Below are 25,232 nucleotides of genomic sequence, written 5' to 3' on the forward strand. Positions count from 1 at the left end.
AGCAATACGTTCAGCACCAAACAAACTTACAATCCTTTGTTGATAGTTTATCTTTCGACAAAAAAGAATTATAACATGAAGCTCAAAATGTGGCTCGAAGGGTTGATTAGATACAAAGGGATTCCTTGGTCGAAACATTAGCAATCATAGTCGAGTCCCAGAAAACTTTGTAGTGAGGTCGAGAAGAAATCATTCAAGATGAGCTTATCCACAAGAATTAATAAGCAGAGGCGCCAAATCTCTCCCCAAGCTTGTGGATCACTCTACCCTTGGAAGAATGTCACCTTTTTGATTACCTCCGATGTAGTTGAGTAGCTCGATCAACGCACGATGAGTAGAGTTGGAATGAAAGCCCTCCCAGTGTATCACTAGTTCTTCACCTTGAACCATTCAACGTGTATCATCCGACCCATCGTCTTCTCGAGCAATGCATTGTACAATCAGTTGTTGAAGATCAACATGAAGATCAAGAAAGAGATCTCGCCAATCGGTAGTCGTAATGAGCGGAGAACCCAGCACCAAATACTTGAAACCTTCGAGAAGTGACATAAATATCCACCCTCCTCGTGTGGCGTGCGTCCAAGGAGCGAACTTGAAAAAGTTCAGAATCAGCAATCTAGTATGAGATATGAATAGAGCACATGAAGTGAAACACTTTGCTTTTACAGGAAGATGAAACTTTCCACGGTTAGAGAGTTATAGTTCATGAGATTTCAACATATAAGCAATATTATTACATTTTGATTACTTCCTATTTGCTGGCCCATTGGTAAGTCTTGCTTTTGTGAATGGGGAGGTCTTGGGTTCAATTCCCACTCCTTAATAAAAGGAGAAGAAAAGAGAAAGAGAAAGAGAAGAAGAAGATAGAGAGGCGCTAAGTATGTTACAAGAGTAAGAAGAAGATAGAGCGGCACGAAGTATGTTGCAAGAGTTTTACAGCCGCGACCAGAAGACACGAGGATGCTCAGCAACTGTGAGCAGGAGTTTTACAGCTCCAAGAAGAAGACGTGCAGATGCGAACTGCGAGCAGAAGACGCGCGTATGCGCAATAACAGCGAGCAAAAGACACGCAAATTGGAGGCGCAGAAATAGAGAAGGTTTGTAGCCACAGAAATAGAGAACTGCGAGGAGAAGATGCTCTGAAATCGCACGCAGAAGATGCACAGATGTCACAGATTGGAGGCGCAAAAACATAGAACCGCACACAGAAGATGCCGCAGAACCGCACACAGAAGATGCCGCAGAACCGCACATAGTCGTAGGAGTAACGGATGTCGACGAATTTTATGCCACTAGCCGCGGAGACTTCGAATCCTAGCAGCCACACCAATACTATTAACTAGAAAAGAAATCAAGGCATGAGGCTCGACGCTAGGCATGGTGACGCTCGAGGGCCATGGGGGAGAAGGAATGTGAGGGGAGAAGCGTTAACATCGGTGGGGAAAAGGGATTAATAGGGGTGGAAATGAAGAGGGAGACCATGCCACAAAGAGGAAGGGAGAGGGGGAAGAGGAGCATGTACATGATGGGAGGTAGAATGTAGGGATGGAGACATCAAGGGAAGAGAAGAGAGTCATGCTTTATTTAAAAGGAAGGATGGGGGAAATCAAGGTACTAGCATGGTGTCTTTACAAGAATGAGCGTGTCACATAAAAGAATAACCCCCTCCTTTTATAGCCAAGAGAGGAGGTCTCTCCCAATAAATGCATCCTCTCATATGCATGGTGTGTGTGGAGGAATCTCCCATGTGGGCTAGGTGGGTACGCACTCTCAATTGTGTGCGACAACCCTTTGCTTATTTTTTCACATAAATCAAATCCTATATCCCAAGTCTAAGTTACTTCCTTGGTCTCTTTTCAATTTTATAATACGTTGAAACATCTAGGAGGAGAAGTAGAGGATTGGCACAAGGAATCTTGCCACCTCATCCTACTTTTCCCATTATTTAACTTGCATTCTTAGACTATCTACACTCCCCCCCCCCCACATGAGCCTATCGTACATGGAGGAAATAATCCAATATAATATCCATCTCCACCTATTTTATAATACTTCTCCCATGGTCCTTGGGCCATGTCTCACTAAATACAGGCATGGGACAGCCTAGGTGAAGGAGTGGCACATGGAGGAACCATGTCACCTTAACATTTTATAATACTACCATGGATTATGTACAACACACCTTATGGGTTCTCTTATGTGGAAGGGTGGCACATGGTCATGGTCTGCCACCTCAACCTTGGGCCCTATGCACAGCATATTTTATTATACTATTGCCACACATACAAGCACACATACATATGTATGCCTTTTACCAACATATGTGTGTGCTTGTATGTGTGGCAATAGTATAATAAAATATACCAACATATGTGTGTGTGCTTGTATGTGTGGTAATAGTATAATAAAATATGGTGTGCATAGGGTCCAGGATTGAGGTGGCAGGGCATGACCATGCGCCACCCTTCCACGTAAGAGGACCCACATGGGTGTGTTGTATATAATCCATGGTAGTAATATTATAAAATGTTAAGGTGGCATGGTTCCTCCATGTGCCATCTCTCTACCTAGGCGGTCCCATGCTTGCATTTAGTGAGACATGGTCTAAGGACCATGGAAGAAGTAATATAAAATAGGTGGAGATGAATATTATATTGGATGATTCCCTCCATGTACGATAGGCTTATGTGGGGGGGGTGTAGATAGTCCAAGAATGCAAGTTAAATAATGGGAAAAGTAGGATGAGGTGGCAAGATTCCTTCTGGCAACCCTCCACTTCTCCTCCTAGATATTTGAACGTAAGAAGAGACTAAGGAAGTAACTTAGACTTGGGATGTAGGATTTGATTTATGTGAAAAAATAAGCAAAGGGTTATCGCACACAATTGAGAGTGCGTACCCACCTAGCCCACATGGGAGATTCCTCCACACACACCATGCATATGAGAGGATGCATTTATTGGGAGAGACCTTCTCTCTTGGCTATAAAAGGAGGGGATTATTCTTTTATGTGATACGCTCATTCTTGTAAAGACACCATGCTAGTACCTTGATTACCCCCATCCTTCCTTTCAAATAAAGCATGACTCTCTTCTCTTCCTTGGATGTCTTCATCCCTACATTCAACTTCCTATCATGTACATGCTCCTCTTCCCCCTCTCCCTTCTCTTTGTGGCATGGTTTCCCTCTTCATTCCCACCCCTATTAATCCCTTTTTTCCACCGATGTTAACGCTTCTCGCCTCACGTTCCTTCTCCCCCATGGTCCTCGAGCGTCACCACGCCTAGCGTCTAGCCTCATGCCTTGATTTCTTTTCTAGTTAATAGTATTGGTGTGGCTGCTAGGATTCGAAGTCTCCGCGACTAATGGCATAAAATCCGCCAACATCCGTTACTCCTACGACTATGTGCGGTTCTGCGGCATCTTCTGCGTGCGGTTCTCTGTATCTGCGCCTCCAATCTGTGACATCTGTGCGTTTTCTACGTGCGATTTTGCGAGATCTTCTGCCCGCAGTTCTCCGTTTCTGCGATTGCAAAACTTCTCTGTTTCTGTGCCTCCAATTTGCGTTTCTTTTGCTCGTGGTTGCCCGTCTTCTGATCGCGGTTCGCATCTGCACGTCTTCTGCTCGCGGCTGTAAAACTCTTGCTCGCGGTTTCTGCACATCTGTGCATCTTCTGGTTGCGGCTGTGTCTGCCCGCGGTTCTCCGTTTCCGCGATTGCAAAACTTCTTTGTTTCTGTGCCTCCAATTTGCGTGTCTTTTGCTCGCGATTTCCCGTCTTCTGCTCGCGGTTCGCATCTGCGCGTCTTCTACTCACGGCTGTAAAACTCTTGCTCGCGGTGTCTGCACATCTGTGCGTCTTCTGGTTGCGGCTGTAAAACTCCTGTAACATACTTTGCGCCCCTGTATCTTCTTCTCTTTCTCTTTCTCTTTCTCTTTCTCTTCTCTTCTTTTCTCTTCTCCTTTTATTAAGGAGTGGGAATTGAACCCGAGACCTCCCCATTCACAAAAGCAAGACTTACCAATGGGCCAGCAAATAGGAAGCGATCAAAATGTAATGATATTGCTTATATGTTGAAATCTCATAAATTATAACTCTGTAACTGTGGGGAGTTTTCTTGCTGTAAAAATAAAAAGTACTTCACTTCATGTGCTCTATTGATATCTCATACTAGATTGTAGATTCTAAATTTTTTCAAGTTCACTCCTTGGACGCACGGTGTACGAGGAGGGTGGATATTTATGTCACTTCTCGAAGGTTTCAAGTATTTGGTGTTGGGTTCTCTGCTCATTATGACTACCGATTCACAAGATCTCTTTCTTGATCTTCATGTTGATCTTCAACAACTGATTGCACAATGCATTGCTCGAGGAGACGATGGGTGGAATGATACACCTTGGATGGTTCAAGGGCTTTCATTCCAACTCTACTCATTGTGCGGTGATCGAGCTACTCGATGCATGGGAGGTAATTAAAACGGTGACATTCTTCCAAGGGTGGGATGATGCACAAGCTTGGGGGGAGATTTGACGCCTCTGCTTATTAATTCTTGTGGATAAGCTCGTCTTGAATGATTTCTTCTCGATCTCACTACAAAGGTTTCTGGGACTCTGGTTAGTAATGTTTCGACCAAGGAATTTCTTTGTATCTAATCAACCCTTTGAGCCACATTTTGAGCTTCATATTGTAATTCTTTTTGGTCGAAAGATAAACTATCAACAAAGGATTGCAAGTTTGTTTGGTGCCGAATATCTTGCTCAAGTATTGAATTCTCTCCACCCTCTTCTTCTAGCTATCTTGAACTACCGAGAAATCTAGGATGTCTGGATTTTAGTGTTGGCATAATGACATCTTGGATCCTTCAATTTGACGGAGTATACAAACCTTCGACCAAGGCTGCGTGTGTGGGTGTGAAGCTCACTTCACCGAGGGGTGAGATGTATTGTTATAGCAAGTCTGCATCTACAAGTACTTGTAACCAAGCTGAGTACTCAGCACTCATTTTTGGGCTACAAAAGACGCAAGAACATCACATCAACCAACTTGAGGTGCGAGGAGATTCTCAACTCGTGTGTGAACAAGTTAGTGGAAGGTGGAAGGTAGGGAGCTAAGGCTTGGTTCCACGACATCAATAAGCATTGGAACTTTGCAAACAATTTAAAAAAGTAAAAATTCAGCATATCTCTCAAGCTCAAAATTTATTTGCTGATTTCTTGGCACGTGAAGCTTGTACTTCAATCATGCGTGAAACGAGTGGAAGCACCGTCTCAACAAAGCCGCAAGCCATGAATGAGAGTGATCATTTGTAAGGAATGCAAAGGTTGTGGTCATCATGAAACTAAATATTGTGCATATTTGATACCAGTTTACCGACATCATCAGAAAGGTGTTTAAGGACATTGCTCAAAAGTAGGATGCCAAACCGCACTCCGCTTGAAGAAATAGCATGGCGACTACAAGAACTGGAAGAAGCTGAAGGTGATGTGCAAGCTTTCTAACTGTTGACATTTATCATGGCATTCTTGTTTGCCTTGACGAACAATCTCATGCAACGCCGCGCCTTTAACCCTCGCCTGTAAGGATGGATGCAATATCATGCCTCGATCAATAAGGGTTGGTCCTTTTAAGATTACCTATAAGCTATTCTATGCTGAAGATTCTTCTCGTATAGCGTTTCACAATATACCCGTCACACCCTACCCTGCCTATGTCTGCCTTGTGGATGTATCTTCACCTGATTTTCAGTTCAAGCTCTCTCTTTCCATTGTTTGCCAAGAGATAAGTCTCATTTCGCCTTTCTCGTTTCTATTTTCTAAGCATGGTTAACATTCTTGTGTTCTGTGGTTGGGAAGAAAATCCAAATGAGTATCTTGTGGCTTTCAAGCGCCATTGTGTTTCTCTCAACTTTCTTACTGAAGATAGATGGTTGTTAGTTCTTCCTACATTTCTAGAGGGTTTAGCTCAAGTGTGGTATGAGAAGTAGGCCGAGGATGTTCCTCAAAGTTGACCGAGGTTGACAGCAGTAGCTATGATCGAGTATTTCGGCAAAGAAGAGGAGCCGGAGAATGTATACCTGCAGGTGGCAAACTTGAAGCAGTCAGAAGGTGAGACGACGCGTCGATATGGAGATCGAGCGACCGCGCTTTTGGACCGTTTAATTGCCAGGCAGGAGGAGAACGTTGGATTTCGAGCTGGAATGACTCGGCATGTGCTGGGCTACCTTGTAGCAAGCAAGAGCAAGTGATGAATTGCGCCTCAAGCTTAAATGGGAGAATCCAAAGACCGTGGTGCTAGCACAAGAGATTGCTCAAAAGTTTGATAAAGTTCAGTCGGACCCCGCTTCAAAGAAAACGGTTGTCCCTCCGCAACGCCCTCAATTCTTGCAACAACTTGGAGGTCCAACTCAGGGGCATAGCCCCACCCTCCCATCAGGGATGTATCCACCGACTCCATCCGCAACGCCCTCAATTCTTGCAACAACCTGGGGGTCCAACTCAGGGGCATAGCCATACCCTCCCATCAGGGATGTATCCACCGACTCCATCTCAAATGTATGGTTCTCCCTTAGATGCTCATCCTCAACAAGGTGTATATTCTCACCCTCCGCCTGAAAGATTTACCGAGTCTCGCCCACAAGTCCGTCTTTTTCCTGCTCTCCCCGCCCCTCCTGCTAAAGAAATGACCTTGCCAAGGCCCTGAAATCAAGCCAATCGCCCTCTAAGAGAACGTGCCAATGTTGTGTGCTACGAGTGCCACTAGAAGGGTCATTATCACATCGAATGTCCCAATATTCTAAGGGTGAATCCTCTAGGTGAATCAGGCTCCGAGGATTCTAACGTAAAGATACTTGACCTCGGGAAGAGAAGTCGTACCATCTCGGATCCCTCTCCAAATTGTGGATCGGGTTGCCTCAAGAAGAAGGTGTCCTTCTCAGAGTCCTCAGATGTTGAGATGGGAGACCCACCAACAGAGAAGACTAAAAGATCTCACAGGAGTATGTGGTTGCCCTCGGATTTTCCTATCGGCTCAGGGTAAGAAGACTATTCGGTCATTCAGGACCTTGCTCATCGGTCTTTTAGCATCACGCTTCCTCAACTAATAGCATTAAGCCCTAAGGTGAGACGTGAGCTACATCAAGGGCTCTCAGCAAGGAGGAGCAAGAAAAAGAAAAAGGTATGAGAGATTTCTTCTATCTCTGAAGAAGTTGATCGGCACCCGCATACAATAGATGGATATCACTGGATGATGTTGCCTAGGACGCAAATCCTTCCTACCAAAGAATTAGCATGGTTCACAAGTTTTGCAATATATAGTGACATCCTTGAACAAGGTCGGCCAATAGTACCCAGCATGTAAAATCTTCTTAGCTGTATAGTCACCGGCATAGTGGCCTCCACAAAATCCATCATGATAATGCTTTAATACCTTAGGTATTTCATCTGCATCAATGGCCCGTCTTAGTACCCCATCCAAGCCTCGACGGTACAACAACTAATCAAAGAGAGTGTAGCGCCTACTATCTCTACGGATCTTCTTTCTCTCATAGCTAGTATTTTCTAGAGGAAAGGAGAAAGCGGTCAGAAATCTGTAGATACCACCATACCATAGATTCCCAACTTCTATGGCTGCTACAAGGGTTACATCGAGGCACTCCCAACCTGCCCATGGGATTTGGCGATTGAAGAACCTGCTTTGCAAGATCATTGCTAGAGATTATAATGAAGGACTTTCCAGCCACATAATGCTTAAATTTCTCAATGCAGAACACCAAAGACAAGGCATGCTTGTCAGCCTCAGAGTAGCGTCGTTCAGTTTCGGGCAATTGTCAAGAAGCAAATCGAACGGGATACATATACCGATCCTCCCCTTGCTGGAGAAGAATAACCGCCAGAGTGTGCTCACCAAACCCAGGATTGATATAGAAAGTCTTTGACGATCCAGGATTGCGTAGAATGAGTTCTGAAGCCAGAGCACTCTTGATTTGTATAAACCCATGATCTTTTAATAGTGTAGTCATGGGTCGCGTCAAAGCAGTATATTAAACAATGAAGCGACGATAGTATCCTGCTAGATTGACAAATGAGCGTACCTGACGTTTGGTTGTTGGCAGGAAGAGCTTGAGGATAGCTTCTATCTTCTCGGGGTCAGGCTTAACGCCCTCGAATGAGATAATATGTCCCAATAACCTCCCTTGAGTGGCTCCAATGGTGCATTTATCAGGGTTGAGACTGCCATTTGCATCATTGATCCTTTGGAAGGCCAACCTAACCTTCATGACGTGCTCCTTACGTGCCAAGAATATACAGAAATCATTTAAAAACACCTTGAAGAAAACCCCCAAATAAGGAGCAAACACCATCTACATAAATCTTTGAAAGGTAGCAGGAGCATTGGTGAGGCTAAATGGCATCACTTTGAATGCAAACGTCCCCCAAGGTGTGGCAAGCGTGGTTTTAAGCACATCCTCCTTGGCAATTCTGATTTGATAAAACCTAGAGTAACCATCGCAGAAAGTATCCATCTCATGACCACTTACCTTCTCAAGAATGAGGTCTTGAAATGGTAGAGGATGATGGTCCCTCTTGGTGGCTGCATTGAGTTTCTTATAATCGATGTAGACCCGTCACTTGTTGTTTTTCTTTGGGGTGACTACCACTGGTGAAACCCATTCAGTATTGTGAACCAGAACAATAAACCCAACTTCTACAAGCTTCTGCAACTCTGAGCGCAAAGCATCAGTCTGTAGGGACCCTAATCTCCGATACTTCTGTGCCACTGGCTTAGCATCAGAATTCAGCTCTATCTTGTGTTCTATGGCAATCACATGGCGAAGGTGGTAGTAGCTAGTTGCGAAGAGGTCAGGGAAACCTTTGAACAATTCTAGAAACTCATCTTTCTCACTCGGAGTGAGGTCTGGGGAAAGCATAGATTTAGGCTGTTGAGGACTAGCTGTTATCTTTTCTGCAGGTGGCAGGGTCGAAGACACCCCCATCATGTAAACTTCTTCCTCTGAGAACTCCCCCCCATCTGAATCTTCCATTGACTCAGACACCAAGGATGAGAGAGTATCACTGTCTTGCTCTTCTTCTTCTAGTTCAGTGACACCTGGTTGCACCGGGATCTTCTCCTTTGAAGCACCAAAAGACATGTGTCATGTCTTCCAATAGCTGACTGCATCACTCTTTCTCAACCACGGTCTCTCGAGTATGGTTGGGTAACTCCTGCGTGTATCTTCAATGTCCACTACATAGAAGTTAACGGTGATGATCAACCCATTGAAAGTGATAGGCAAATCCTCAATGACTCCTAGGGTGGCAAGTCGTCAACCATCTGCTACCTTGATTCGAGTGGAGGAACACCTTGTGCATTTCAAATTTAACTTCTTCATGATACGGGGCACGATGATATTACATGCAGCTCTCCCATCAACACACACACTTTTGATACGGCAATTATCTATGATGAAGTGGGGAATAGATTTTGTCGGGCCCCTGTCCATGAGTGTCCGCAAAAAGAAGTATCTTTTGGTAGCCACTCAGTATGTCACTAAGTGGACTGAAGCCAGAGAAAGAAGATCCGTAGAGATAGTAGGCGCTACACTCTCTTTGATGGGGTGTTGTACCGTCAAGGCATGGATGGGGTACTAAGATGGGCCATTGATGCAGATGAAGTACCTAAGGTATTGAAGCATCATCATGATGGATTTTGTGGAGGCCACAATGCTAGTGACTATATAGCTAAGAAGATTTTACATGCTGAGTACTATTGGCCGACTCTGTTCAAGGATGTCTCTATGTATTGCAAAACTTGTGAACCATGCCGATTCTTTGGTAGGAAGGATTTGCGAAGTATCTTTTGGTAGCCACTCAGAATGTGAGTAAGTGGCCTGAAGCTATCGCCCTCCCTGCTGCAAATGGTAAGGTAGTTTCAAATTTCATATTTGAATGTATCTGCACAAGGTTTGGGACATCCATGGAAATAGTATCTGACCATAGGAGTCCATTCTTAAATGAAGTAGTGGAGTTGCTTATGGATCGCATGAGTATTGATCATCGCACTTCTAGCATCTATTATCCAACATCAACGGGACAATTGGAGCAGACCAATGGCCTCATTTGTAAATCCATGGAAAAAATGGCCATAGGGTACACGAGCCAGTGGGATCACAAGGTCACTGAAGCCGTGTGGGCTTACAACATCACCCATAAAACGCCTACAGGTCACACTCTTTTTGAGTTGGTGTACGGTATTGAGGCAGTTTTATGACTAGAGATAGATTCCGGCCTTGAGATTGGCACAAGAACAAAGGATGACAGAAGATGAATATGTAGAGGCCAGGTTGGTACAACTTGAGAAGTTAGATGAAACCCGACGCCTTGCACTACATCAAACAGAGATCCAAAAGAATCGACTAAAGGCCCGCTTGGATGCTGAGATTCGCAAGGGATGGGAAAGACACTCTGCTAAGGGGGATGTTGTGCTATGCTTTAACAATATATTAGACGACCAAATGGATAAAAAGTTTCTTCCACTGTGGACCGGCCCATACAAAGTCATCAAGGACTGGCCCATACAAAGTCATCAAGGAACGTAGCAATGGGTCTGTATAAGTTTAGGAGTTGCATGAGCCATATGGCAAGAAGGTGATCAACAAGCGTTATCTAAAGCTCTTCTTTGTGCGTGATGGTCCCAGGCATGGAAATGCTGTGCATTCCCTGCCTAGGGGGGAAAACTGTTATGGATAAATTTGACCAAGATAAAAGGCATAAATATGTGTGTGTGTGCTTGTATGTGTGGCAATAGTATAATAAAATATGGTGTGCATAGGGTCCAGGGTTGAGGTGACAGGCCATGACCACCCTTCCACGTAAGAGGACCGGTAAGATGTGTTGTACATAATCCATGGTAGTAATATTATAAAATGTTAAGGTGGCATGGTTTCTCCATGTGCCACCCGTCCACCTAGGCGGTCCCATGCCTGCATTTAGTGAGACATGGCCCAAGGACCATGGGAGAAGTAATATAAAATAGGTGGAGATGGATATTATATTAGATTATTCCCTCCATGTACGATAGGCCCATGTGGGGGGGATGTAGATAGTCCAAGAATGCAAGTCAAATAATGAGAAAAGTAGGATGAGGTGGCAAGATTCTTTGTGCCAACCCTCCACTCTTCTTCTTAGATGTTTGAACGCATTATAAAATTGAGAAGAAACGAAGGGAGTATCTTAGACTTGCGATATGGGTTTTGATTTATGTGAAAAAATGAGGCAAAGGGTTGTCGCACAGAATTGAGAGTGCGTACCAGATTCCTCCACACACACACCATGCATGTGGGAGGATGCATTTATTGGGAGAGACCTCCTCTCTTGGCTACAAAAGGAGGGGGCTATTCCTTGATGTGACACGCTCATTCTTGTAAAGCTACCATGCTAGTACCTTGATTTCCCCCATCCTTCCTTTCAAATAAAGCATGACTCTCTTCTCTTCCCTTGATGTCTCCATCCCTACATTCCACCTCCCATCATGTACATGCTCCTCTTTCCCCTCTTAATTCCCACCCCTATTAATGCCTTTTTCTTACTCATGTTAATGATTCTCCCCTCACATTCCTTCTTCCCCATGGCCCTCGAGCGTCGCCATGCCTAGCGTCTAGCCTTATGCCTTGATTTCTTTTCTAGTTAATAGTAAAAGGCCCCATCACATCCAAGGCAAACGGAAAGGTGGTGGCTTAAGGAGTCAAGGAGCATGGGCTATATCAGCTCAACGCTTTGTTGGTGCATGGGAACCATGGCAGTTTCAAATTGTGGCATGAGCAATTCAGTCACGTCAACTATGGCACTCTCGCCGAGATGTAGAAGATAAAGATAGTGGATGGACTTCCACCGATTGTAGGTAATGATCGTGTTTGCTGGGCTTGCTTGGAGGGCAAGCAACATAGGGACACGCTCTCACAGGATGCGTCATCACGGGCCAAGAAGCCGCTTGAGTTGGTTCATGCCAACGTCTGTGGCTCAATGTCGATAAATTTATTTGTAGGTTCGTGGTATTCTCTTTTAGTAGTGGATGATTTTAGTCGCATGACGTGGGTATTCTGCGTGGCTAAGGAGTCTCAGGCTTATGAGAAATTCAAAGACTAGAAGAGAAGGAGAGTGTGGAGGTAATCAAAGCCTTTCGCACTGATAGAGGGGGAGAGTTCATCTCTACCGAGTTCAATGGATTTTGCAAGAAGCACGGGATCTAGAGACAACTCACTACAGCTTGCACATCTCAGCAGAATGGAGTTGCTAAGAGGAAGCACAGGACCGTCATAGAGATAGGTTGACCATGTTACGAGGGAGGAATCTCTCGAAAGCTTATTGGGGTGAAGCTGTGAACATTGCCGTTCACATCCTCAACAGAACCAAGACCAAGGCTGTTGATGACAAGACTCCACATGAAGCTTACTATGGTAAGAAGCCCACGATATCTCATTGACGGGTTTTCGGTTCTAATGCATTTGTTCATGTTCATAAAGATGAGTGAACGACGAAGCTTGATTCCCATAGCCGAAGATGTATCTTTGTGGGATACAGTGAAGAATCCAAGGCCTATCGCCTTTTTGAACTGGAAAACAAGAAGATCCTTATCAGCAGGGATGTGATTTTTGAGGAGTCAGAGCCACAGTCTGCAGAAGAGGCTCCTGAACTTCCGGCATTACCCCCACCCAAGGTCACTATCCAAGAGGTGGAGCCAACTGAAGACCTCGAGGAGGAGGAGGAGCATGCCATTCCAGAGCTAGCTCCCAAGGCAACTCCATCAGAGAAGAAACTACCTCAATGGTATTTGCAGACTCGCGGGTCACGGACATTCTCGAGAGCAGTTCCGGAGTGCGGTGGTCAGCCAAGGATATTCCAGAATTGCAGGAAGCCATGCAGACACAGTTGGATGTCATTTTGAAGAATGACACCTAGGGTTTAGTGCCCAAACCAACCAAGCAGAAGGTCATTGGGACTCAATGGGCATACAAGCTTAAGTTCAAGGCAGATGGGAGCTTGGACAAGTACAAAGCGAGATTGGTGGTGAAAGGCTATGCACAGTCAGAAGGACTTGACTTCGACGAGACCTTCGCTCCCACAGCTAGGATGGTGACTATTCGGATAGTCATTGCCTCATCACAGTTGGCCTATTTTTCAGATGGACGTCAAGTCTGCATTTTTGAATGGTACCCTGGAGGAGGAGATATATGTGGCACAGCCATTAGGATTTCAGATTCCAGGATCCCCATAAAAAATCTGCAAATTGAAGGCGGCCTTATACGGGCTGGAACAACCCCCCTAGAGCTTGGTACTAGCGGATAGATGTTTTCTTTCAGAAGATCGGGCTTCGAGAGTCCATTAGAGGCAAATCTATGAATGTGGCCCAAGAAGATGCGACGGTGGTTATGTGCGACAACCAGAGTTGCATAGCGATTGCCAACAACCCCGTGTTTCACACGGGGCCGAAGCACATCGAGGTCCACTACCACTTTGTTCGAGAACTCATCGACGAAGAAGTCATAGAGTTGATGTACTGCCCGACCGTCGACATCTCGGATGTCTTCACGAAGGTGCTTCCCAGGGAGCAGATGGAACACCTCATTCGACGCATGGGGATTGGCCCATAGTTGTGTCATTGGGGGGTGTTAGAAATGTCACCGCCCCACGTGTGAGCCCCCGATTGGAGGGGACAAGGGGGCAGGAGACTATAGGGGGAAAAGGGCTGAGGTTACTGGGTGTGTGGAGGACTGCGCCAGCAGCCTACGTGGAATATTGCGTCAGCGTCATACGGGGGCACACGGAGCAGGAGCAGGACCAGCCAGCAGCAGCAAAAGAGCCCAATATATGGGGCCTTATATAGGCCAGGAGGCTGGCGTAGATACCGACCTAGGGTGCGGCCATTTCGGCTCCTCTAGGGGTCGGTGCAGTAGGCTGCAGCCGACTGGCCTAGTCGGCCAGTTTCAGGGCACCAGGCCCTCTTATAAAAGGGCCTTCACTCCTCCCTCATTCCTCATCACTTGCACTGATCTGCCTTGCACCGGCAAGTGCGCAGGGAGAGGAGAACATTCAGCTTTTGTTGACAGCAGCTGGGCACATGGAGCAGGAGCAGGACCAGCCAGCAGCAGCAAAAGAGCCCAATATATGGGGCCTTATATAGGCCAGGAGGCTGGCCTAGAAACCGACCTAGGGTGCGGCGATTTCGGCCCCTCTAGGGGTTGGTGCAGTAGGCTGCAGCTGACTGGCCTAGTCGGCCAGTTTCAGGGCACGGCACCAGGCCCTCCTATAAAAGGGCCTCCACTCCTCCCTCATTCCTCATCACTTGCACTGATTTGCCTTGCACCGGAAAGCGCGCAGGGAGAGGAGAACATTCAGCTTTTGTTGACAGCAGTCTTGCACTGGCAAGCGCGCAGGGAGAGGAGAACATTCAGCTTGCTGTCCTCTGTGCTCATCTTTGAGCTCTCGTCTGCCCACATCTCTTGAAGAATAAATATCTGAGTTTTGTCTCAATATCTCTATCTCTTTTAGTGTTGTTTGAGCTGCGATCGGGAGTGTGAGGAGTGAATGATTCTATCCTCTATTTCCAACATGCATGCCTATGAGCGGTGAAAATGTCTCGGATCTGCGTCTGTCAGGTGGTCTCATGTTGTGGTGGCAGAGGGGGGCGTGGTCTCCTCGATCTTTGAACTCGATGAGCTATGTTCAGAGTGACCCCTCGTCTCGGGCGGTCTCCTTTGAGGAAAGCTGTAATAGGTCTGACTTCAATAAAGGGTTTCTTGGTCGCTCTCCGTGTCACGAATGGCCTCTGCACCCCTCTTTCAGAATTCCAAACTGCCCGCATATCGGCTAGCTCCTCCTCCTCCATCCCACTGTGTCCTGGGGATGAGTCAAAGACATAAAAATCTATGACCCGCCGCTGTGTCCGATCAGCTTTTGTACCCTTTGGTCTGGTCACCCTCTGCTGCTCTTTGATCTATCATAGGAGGGTCTCCATGTGTCGGTGCATCTCAAGCAGATAGAGCCCAACGTAGACTTGGTCATGGAAGTGGATCAATCGTGATAGTGGGCCGCCGTCCTGGTAGAGACAGTGGTATCGCCCTCGGATCTCGTAGTAGGTGGGGTAAGCACTGAGAAGTGCTTCTCTATCTCGATCACTCCCAGTGTGCATAGCATGCAGATCCGCTACTCTCTTGGTAAACATGTTGTTCTCCCTGTCTCAATCCTCAGCTGATGGGATAAAACCGGCATCTGCCCAATAGCGATCCTGAGTGCATGTGAGACTCTGCTGTCCCTCAGATACTGGGGGTCTGATGATAAACCCATCCTCTGAGATGCTCAAGAAACGATCGGAGTAAAATTGGGCCTTGAGATGTGTGGAGTTGGAGAAGATCTAACTGTATAATATGGTTAATCTCATCTCATGGGATCGACTCAAGGGGTGCATCCATACTATATTGAAAGGGAGGGAGCCTGTCCATTTGAATCCGTGTTTGGCAAACCATGTGAACACACGTGCATATCATGTGCCGCTCTCAGCTAATCTTCTGGATGACTCTAGGGCCAACCTTAGTAGTCTCTAGTGTGAATGAATGTCATTGTCTAGAAGATGGCATCAGTCTGTAGTGGTGTCATGGTGAACTCTGCCTGTACTATCTTGTGAGGGACTGAGGGCTTGCTCTGAATCATCCTAGATGCCATTTTAACTTGTAGCCGCTCAAATCTCCTCCACTATGCTATCAGTAGATCACAACCCCAAAATTGTGCTGCAGTCCCTCACACTAGTGTATCAAAGTGCCAGCACTTCATCGGTGGGTCTTGAAAGTGTGCTTGGAAGCACTGTCTCTGCAATCGTGCCAAAGCACCTCGTCCATGTGTGAGTCGTGCCTGGGTTGCATGTGTCATAGTGAAATGGAGTCCTGTGAAGATTGCTCCCAAATATGTGTACGACTGCACACTCTCCACTGGCTCATCTCGATAGGTGAAACTGAGTCGACGAAGCACTGCATGTGAGGTGTTGAAGACCATAACCTTGGTCTTTCCAAGGTTGACTGTCAGGTCTCTCTCTCTCTCGGCAGAACGTCTCTAGGGCCTCTAGATGTCTCTGCAGCCCCTCCATTGAGGATGAGATAAGGACTATGTCATCAACATATAGCAGTATTTGTATCATAAGATCGGCCAATGGTGATCCTTCGCCTCCTAGGTGGTCAATGAGAGAAGTGATATCATCATTGTAGAGCCCAAAAAGGGTCGGTGAGAGGGGAAAGCCTTGCTTCACTCCGATGGTACTCTCGACACAATCCCATAGACCACCTAGGACACAAACTCTACCTCTGACTGACACATATAGGCTCATCACTTCCCATATTGGTGTCTCTGGGAGTTGCTTCTCCTGTGCACTTCCCATATTGGTGTCTCTGGGAGTTGCTTCTCCTGTGGTCTCCTGATCATGCGGGATCGTGATACAGTGTTAAATGCCTTCCGAAAGTCTACAAAGCTTGCGTAGACCTTCTGGTGTCTAGATGTCGCCTGCCCGACGATAGCCCTTAGAGTGAGGATGTGATCTAGGATAGAATGCTGTCTCAGGAATCTTGCCTATTTTAGTGCCCGTTGCCATCGAGCCTTTGTATGATTGTTGAGCTCCCTCTCTAGAACTGATCTATAAATCTTGGCCAGCGTATGGCCAATCATGAGGGTATGATAGTTCCTAATCTCCATAGGGTCTTTGGCTTTGCGTACTGGCACGATAGTGGTGGTGCTCCAAGCAGGTGGGAAGCCGTGACAGCCCAGTTGAACATCTGTGCTAGGACCGGAGCTAAGGCCTCCTGTCCTCTCGGCAAAACGTCTCTAGGGCCTCTAGATGTCTCTGCAGCCCCTCCACTGAGGATGAGATAAGGACTATGTCATCAACATATAGCAGTATTTGTATCATAAGATCGGCCAATGGTGATCCTTCGCCTCCTAGGCGGTCAATGAAAGAAGTGATATCATCATTGTAGAGCCCAAAAAGGGTCGGTGAGAGGGGAAAGCCTTGCTTCACTCCGATGGTACTGTCGACACAATCCCATAGACCACCTAGGGCACAAACTCTACCTCTGACTGACTCATATAGGCTCATCATTTCCCATATTGGTATCTGGGAGTTGCTTCTCCTGTGATCTCTTGATCATGCGGGATCGTGATACAGTGTCAAATGCCTTCCAAAAGTCTACAAAGCTTGCGTAGACCTTCTGGTGTCTAGATATCGCCTCCTCGACGATAGCCCTTGGAGTGAGGATGTGATCTAGGATCGAATGCTGTCTCAGGAATCTTGCCTATTTTATTGCCCATTGCCCTTGAGCCTCTGTATGATTGCTGAGCTCCCTCTCGAGAACTGATCCATAAATCTTGGCCAGTGTATGGCCAATCATGAGGGTATGAGTTCCTAGTCTCTATAGGGTCTTTGGCTTTGCATACCAGCACGATAGTGGTGGTGCTCCAAGCAGGTGGGAAGCTGTGACACAGCCCAGTGGAACATCTATGCTAGGACCGGAGCTAAGGCCTCCTGTCCATGTGCGAAGTGCTCAATCTGTAGGCCCTCATGGTCCTGCGCTCTTCGATTGTGTAATCGAAGCTCAGCTTGTACGTTCTGTGTGGTGAACAAGTAACAAGTGGTGGGTTTGGGCATGGAGGACATATTCGGTGGTGTTTGTATTTGGGCATCATAGAGGGAATATGCATCTATGATGGAATATGCATATGTGTGCCATATATCTGGGTCAGTGATGGAAATAGGTGGCTTCCCTTCCAATAGAAACCCCCATCTAGTGGTCGGGTCTCCTCCTCGAAAAGATCTGACAATCTCATCCATCCTAAGTGTGAGGAAAGCCCGCCTCTTATGATGTGTCAATTGTCGGAAGATCCTATGCGCCTCAGGTGACGTCAGGTGGCCCAAAGCCCGCTCATGTGTGAGGTAGGCTCTCGTCTCCCTGCACTCATCGTCAAACCAAGGGTTTCCCATCTCGGATCCTTATAGATTGGGTCGTGGGAAAGGATCTGGTGGCGACGTCCTGTACAACGGAGATCAAGGTGTTGGAGGTGCTGGCGAGGTCTGTATCACATCCAAGTAGGACTGGGAGCTCCCTAGCTAGGTGACGTACATTGGATCAAGGGCATGGTCAAAAATGCATGTGGGCGTGGGAGGCGCTCTCTGTGTGATCGGCATGGTGGCAGAGATATGAAAGGCCAAGTATGAGTGGTCAGCTTCGAGTGCCGGGGGGGGGGGGGTATGGCGAAGTCGTGTGTTCATGAGACAAAGTCTAGTGGGCCTAGCAGATAATCTACTGTACAGAGGATGGCCATCTATGGAAACCATTGTAGATGATCAGGTCATGGATAGTGCCCAGCTCAAGTAGATGTCGTCCATATCTTGTCACTTGTGTGGCATCTGTAGAGTGCCTAAGTATCCCGAGCTCAGTTGCATTCAGCTCCGGGATGATGTGTGGATCGCCCGAGCTCCGGGACACGAGAGAGAGAGAGAGAGAGAGAGAGAGAGAGAGAGAGAGAGAGAGAGAGGGAGGGAGGGAGGGACTTGATTGTTAACCTTGGGAAGACCAAGGTTATGATCTTCAACTCATGCGGTACTCCACTGTTACGTAGCTTCACTTACTGAGGTGAGCCTCCTATGGAGATAGTGTGGTCTTACACGTATCTGGGGACAAGCTTCACAAGGCCAGTTTTCATGATGACCCATGTAGCTAGAGCACGACTCACACGAGGATAGGGAGCCTTAGCCCCACTATGGAGGCAGTGCTTCCAGGTGCACTTTCAGGATCCGTCGATGAAGGTTTGGCTTTTCGACACCCTAGTGAGGCCGATCGCCATGTATGCAACACCTTTTTGTGGGAGTGATCTCTCAGTGATAGAGTGGAGGAGATTTGAGCGACTACAGGTGATTATGGGGTCTAGGATGATTCGCACAGTCCCCCATTAGTGGGAGTGATCTCTTAGTGACAGAGTGGAGGAGAGTTGAGCGACTACAGGTGATTATGGGGTCTAGGATGATTCGCACAGTCCCCATTAGATAGTACATGCAGAGTTCACCATGACACCTCTCCAAGTTGATGCCATTTTTCAGACAGTGACTTCCCTCCGCATAGTTTGGGCCTTACCTCATTGGAGACTGTCGAGACCAGTACTAGAGTCATCCAGATGGCTAGCAGAGAACAAGGTCAATATAGTATGGTAGGCACGCATATCCATATGGTTTGCCAGACACGGTATCTAGATAGACTGACTTTCCCCCTTTCAGTACAGCGGGATGCATCGCCTGAGCGGATCCCACGAGATGAGATTAATCGTATCATGCGGTTAGATCTCCTCCAGCTCCATACATCTCGGACTGGGGGGGATTAGGAGTTATCGTGATCACTTCTTGAGAGGATTGATCACCAACCCCAGTACCTCAAGGATAGAGGAGTCTCACATGGAGTGAGGATTGCCATTGGACAGTGCGGGTCTCATCCCATCAGTTGAGGATTGAGGCAGGGAGAGCTATAGGCATACCAGAGAATAGCGAATCTGTAGGTTATGCAGGCTGAGAGATGTCAAGAAAGAGGAGCAAGAGCATTTCCTATGTGTCTAGCCTACTATGAGATCTGTGGAGGATACCACTGTCTTTTTTAGGAGGGGAATTGCTTTGGTCCACTCTCACGATTGATCCTCTTCTTGGACCAGGTGTGTATTGGGCTCTATTTGATTGAGATGCGACGACACAGAGGCAGTATTGCGACAGATCAGAGGGTAGCGAGAGGGGACCACGCCGCAGGTAGACCGAGCACAGCGACATGTCATGGACTTTTATGCATTTGAGTTAGCTCCAAGACATAGCGGGGTGGAGGAGGAAGAGCTAGCTGACATGAGGACAGTGTGGATCAGTAGGGAGAGACGACACGACGCTGCCGAGCGAGGGACATAGAGACCACACACAATTGAGGTTCGGCCCATCTTAGCTCTCCTCAGAGGAGACCGCCAAAGACGATGCGTCACTCTTGACATAGCCCATCAGATACAGAGATGGAGGAGACCACGTCTTCCACCGCAGCGAGACAGCTTGACAAACGTAAATCCGAGATATCTTTGCTGCTCACAAGACAGCCACCATGGCACTGGGTTTTGGTTTCTGAGATTTCAATTTTATTAGTCTCTCGGTCTTTTTCAGGTCTGATTTTTTGAGTTAGCTTAGCATAGCACTCAGCAAGGGCCCTAGCGTGCCCTTTACTTCAGTCCATTTGTTGGCTGCCATAGGTGAGTGACATGCCCAATGCATGCCAGTGTGACACGTGGCAAGCCCACACTGATTTTTTGTTCAAGGTTAGCTTTGGCATTAAGCTGCTCACCATGATTGTCTGAGAACTCTTTGCCATCTTTCTATCTCCCTCCTTATGGATTGATACAATCCTACTAAGCTGCCATTCTGAGGGGAACCCTTCATCTAAAGCCATATTCATAAGCTTGGTAAGCATTTTCTTTGTCTTCTCTCCTCCACATGTTAACATTTCTGCTACTAGCCCTTGTGTGTCTGGAGCTTTGCCATTAGCTAGCTTTTTCAAGGCTTGTACCCATGTTTGTTTAAGTTATTATTCCATTTGTGGTGTGTGTGTGTGATGTGTGTGAAGGAGGGAGAAAGAAAGAAAGAAAGAAAGTTTATTACAGTCTTTGGAAGACCGATGGGTCTATGAGACTGTGAAAAACCTGGTACAAACGAGCTGTGGTAGTGGAGCTACTAAATGAGCATCCACACCAATGCAAAATGCAAAAAATGCAGAATGGTAGTACTAAGTCCTAAGTACAACGGAGTCACGCCGATGAGAGAGAGAGAGAGAGAGAGAAAGAAATAAAGAAAGAAAGTCTATTAACGTCCATTGGAGACCAAAAGGTCTATGGGACAGCAAGAAACCCTCTAATACATCTGCTTTAGGGAGGGCACATGGCAGCTCCCAAGGAGTGCAAAAAGCAACCCCAATTATTTAGAGTACCTACATGATATTTTGGAGAGTAAACAGCCATACATTAGTTTAAGACTGAGAGTCTTTTGGTTTTGATTTAAAATCTCTGATTAGTGCTACCCTTTCACGGTAAACTGCCCATTTTCCATCCTTTCTGGCAGCCCTGCCTTTAGCTAATTCAGTTGCCTTAATCTTGAGTTGATTTTGTGTAAGCTCCTCTGCTATCCATACTTTGGTGCCCTTCAGCTTGTAAGATTGTCGAAGAAGCTTGATCCACATATCTTTTGACTTCAGTGTAAGGATTGCATGACCTCTATAGTGCAAAATAGAAGCTGGCCTAGAGTCGTCATCATCCTACTCATCATCATTTACCCATTTGATGTTGGGCAAACTTGATTTGATCTTTGTCAATATTTCACTATATGTATCCTCCTCTTTGTACCAATCTTTTGGGAGCCCCCCTATTCTAATCTTCAGTGCATTATCACATCTAGCTTCATGTTCTTTAATCTCTGCTTGGATATCAGACCTACTTGCTTTGTTGTCAACTTCCACAAACACTTCCTTCCTAGCAGTTTGTACTTCAGTGTGAACAAGATCTTTGACTGTAGAGACTAGCTGTGGGGTAGGGGGGGAATCCTTACAAGATTTTACAGCCTCATCAATTACTGCTTGCTTACCAGGCCCTTCCAAGATGTGAAGTCGGGCCTTTACTTCTGCCAGCTCCAATCGTAGCTCTCTCACTGCCTGTTGCAGATAAAAAATTTGATCCTGTTGCCCAAGGATGGGCTGTTTTGAGCCTTCTTGTTGGTAATTCCGTGCGTATGGAGAGGGTGTCATGGTTGCAACTGTAGAGTACCGAGTCTTGATGGATGTTGAAGGAGTTCAGGGGGACTTGGAGGAGAGGGTAGACCAATCCATAGTTGGCTGTATGATGAACCCCCCTGGCTTAACCTAACCCCCGGGTTGGGTTGGGGGTTTAGCCCAACTCGGGGTTAGAGAGAATGTGAAGAGGAGGAAGGTAGGCTGGGCCATGCTTTGTTGGCCATATCTCCTGTTACCCCCTGGCTGAGCTAACCCCCTAGTTGGGCTGGGGGTTCAGCCCAGCTAGGAGAGGCTACGGGAGAAGGGGGGGAGAGACTACGGGAGAAGGGGGGGGCGGAGAGGCTACGGGAGGGGGGGGGCAGAGAGGCTGCGGGAGGGGGGGGCGGGGAGAGAGAGAGAGAGAGAGAATTTTTATTAAAGTCTGCTAAAGATCGATGTGTCTACGAGGCTGAAGGAAAACCTGATACAATGAGCAAAAGGGTGGAGCTACTAAGCGAGCATCCTAACCCATGCTAGAAAACTGTGTAGACATAGTCAGTGATATCATCGTACATGTCCACCATAATCATTTACAGCCATCCTGGCATCATCATCCTCATGTGGAGACTCAGTCTGATCCAATACAATACAATAGGCAATGGCTATGTCAATCGATTTGAGAATTTGAGTCTGATTCTGATCTTGTTTGTTATCATCTGCAGGGAGATGATGATTGCTGCAACTCATGTGAAGAGGTTCGAGAAGCGTATAGGAGGAAAGGATGGGCATTGACTAATCCAGATTTGATTGATCAGGTTTGAGAAGAGCTTTAATGAAGGTCTATACACTACTTTTCAGGCATTTTAGTGGTTTTGTGGATCTCTATATTTTGTCGGATGTCCATAGTTCAGCCATTGTGACCTAATCTTTTAATGTAGCAACGATAACTTTCTTGTTTCTTATCGCTAGTTGTGTTGATAAATTTGGCAATCGTTTGATTAACTATTTGCATACATTTGAGGGATATTGATATTTGACTTGGAGTCCAACTAATCCTGTCCAAGGTAAATTTCAAAATCATTAGCTCAACATAATAGTGGAAGATGTAGTGCAAAAGAAGCCTGCTAATTACTTTGACATTGAGGCTGCTCCTTCATACCATCCTGGATAGGATTATTTTGGGACATTTGCTGACCTAGTAGGAAGTCACATCGTGGCATCAAGGGTCATAGAGAGAAGTTGGTCTTACTTTCCATGAGGATTGTCACACATGGGAGATTCCCAGTGGAGTTTTGTTCACTAGGCTTATAATGTTCCAAAAGAATCATTGAACGTCTTATCGTGATTGTCATGTTCCTTCTCTTCCAACCTTGCTAATAATAGATTAAGGGTGTTAGGTATCCTTGGGTGTTGCTTGTTTATGGATGATACAATCTGTCCATCTTGGAGTTCAACGCTTCAAGCACTTTGAATATGGTTTGCTTGTTGTTTCTGGCTTCTACCTTATACGTCATATTGCCCCTTCTGTATTATATATTTCTTGAATTATCATGTGATATAAATTTTTAAATTTGGTTTATCACCTGTTAAGGCAAATTTCATTCTCATGCTTGCCAGCCACTCTCAACCCAATGGTGTCAATTATTGTAAGGTATTGATGAATCTTGTGATTGAGACCCATAGCAAGATAGACTATTTGGCAATGACACTTGCTATAGTTGCATTTCCACAACTTGTTTCCTGGTCCGGATTACACTATGGGATTAAGCATAGTATGGATCCCCCAAAGAGGTCTTGCAGGTTTAGGCAGAAGTTTGACTGCAGATTCTAGACTCTGTTCTGCTGCAATTCTCTGCCCTGCTGTGACTGTGAGAAGTGCAGTGGAAATGAAAGAGAGAGAGAGAGAGAGAGAGAGAGAGAGAGAGAGAGAGAGAGAGAGCACGTCTCACACACACACACCACACAGAGAACGAGAGAAAGGAACTGCAAGTGATCTTTGGAGAAAACCCTGCTACAACTGGGGGAGAACCTCTGCAAACACAGGCTGCTCGACAGCTCAACCGGACAGCTCAACAACCACAACGAAAAGGAGGCACAAGGAGTGGAAGGACTGCTCCACAACCCTGCTCCTCAGGTGCTACACTGGGCTGGCTCTGCTCCTCCACTAGACACCGGAATGAACTGCCCAAAACACATGGGGGGGGGGGGGGGGGGTGTATATATAGTCCCCCAGTCTCCTAGTTGGCTAGCATATGGCAGGGCCGACCAGCCTGCTGCTTTGGGCTGACCCCTACAGCCCTACAAGTAGGGCACCACAAGGCCCTATATCAGGGCTGAGCCCCTGCTCCAAACAGGCCGACTTGGCCAGGTGGACCACATAAGAATGAAGGGAAACTTGTCATAAATAGAATGAAAACATGTGATGATTAGGTTACATATGTGTATGACATACTTCAAGCATCACAAAAGAACGAAGGAAAAGAAATTCGTATAACTATGCTATTTTGTGGAGAAATTATATTTGGAAAAGCATGGTACACAATATATGGAATATCAAAGGCTTCCTTTCATTAATAAAAATCTTATTATGAGCAAGAGGCTAAGAAAGAAAATATGGATAGTACAATGAGCATGGGACCATGTGGAATAAGCCAAGTAATCATCCAAGACTAGGTGGACAACAATGCAAAGATTAGGCCTCATAGAAGAACAACATTTGCAATGGGATATTGGCCTTCTGTTTCAAATTTAAAAGTATGGTCACTTGTAAGATTCTTGAGGCATTTAAAGCTTCTAGAAATTATGTTAAAGGAGATGTCAAATTTAAAGGAGTGCCACAACAAGCCTTTTTTGGTAGCTTGAATGTTGCAAAAGAACGCAGCTACCAAAGACATTTTGGAAAACTGGTACATGAAAATCATTAAAAGTACTTCCTATGGATCATCCCTACTACATCCATGCTTCATTTTGTGAGCCTCGTATGAAGGGACCACCTCCAACGATGAAGTAGGGGATTGATTGGTGGAACGACATCTTCAAAAATGTTTCTAAAAGCCTATGGAAGCTTCGAGTATACTAAAGGTTTTACACACAATTTCCATGCAGTAGACTATGAAAAGTCAAAATGTTATTATCAAATTGAGATGGGATATACTGGAACAATAATCCGACGGATACTGCCACCGGTGCAAGGTTTGCTTCCATGCATGGACACTTGTATCACAGAGCTAGATAGCCCCCTCTCAAGTCCAAACTGGTATACTGTCGCCAGATCGATGAACTTCAGTGCTCCAATGACAACGGGCAAATAACAGCTCGCAAGGATCAATCAACTGTGTCTGGGTTCCCGCATGGGCAATCTAGTGACCCATCTGGATCTCTAGCAGCTGTAGTAGAACACTAGGAGACCCCCTTTGGATCTGCCAGATTAT

At 46.2% G+C, this 25,232-nt stretch overlaps 1 protein-coding gene across 3 annotated transcripts in view; it reads left to right on the top strand.

Annotated features, from left to right (window-relative positions):
* The window catches only part of LOC147884568 (uncharacterized), a 128,428-nt gene that overhangs the window by 68,446 nt on the left and 34,750 nt on the right, over positions 1-25,232 (top strand). For all 3 annotated transcript variants that reach the window (XR_015543549.1, XM_087397388.1, XM_087397390.1), the window contains exon 6: positions 22,524-22,616. Coding sequence is in view for 2 of the 3 variants with exons in the window: in XM_087397388.1 (XP_087253514.1) it covers positions 22,524-22,616 (93 nt within the window). In the remaining variant the exon portion in view is untranslated. The remainder of the gene's footprint in view (positions 1-22,523; positions 22,617-25,232) is intronic.

Source organism: Dipteris shenzhenensis, chromosome 26, assembly GCF_047967505.1.
Source record: "Dipteris shenzhenensis isolate YYH24624 ecotype China chromosome 26, Dip_SZ_1.0, whole genome shotgun sequence".
Taxonomy (NCBI): domain Eukaryota; kingdom Viridiplantae; phylum Streptophyta; class Polypodiopsida; order Gleicheniales; family Dipteridaceae; genus Dipteris; species Dipteris shenzhenensis.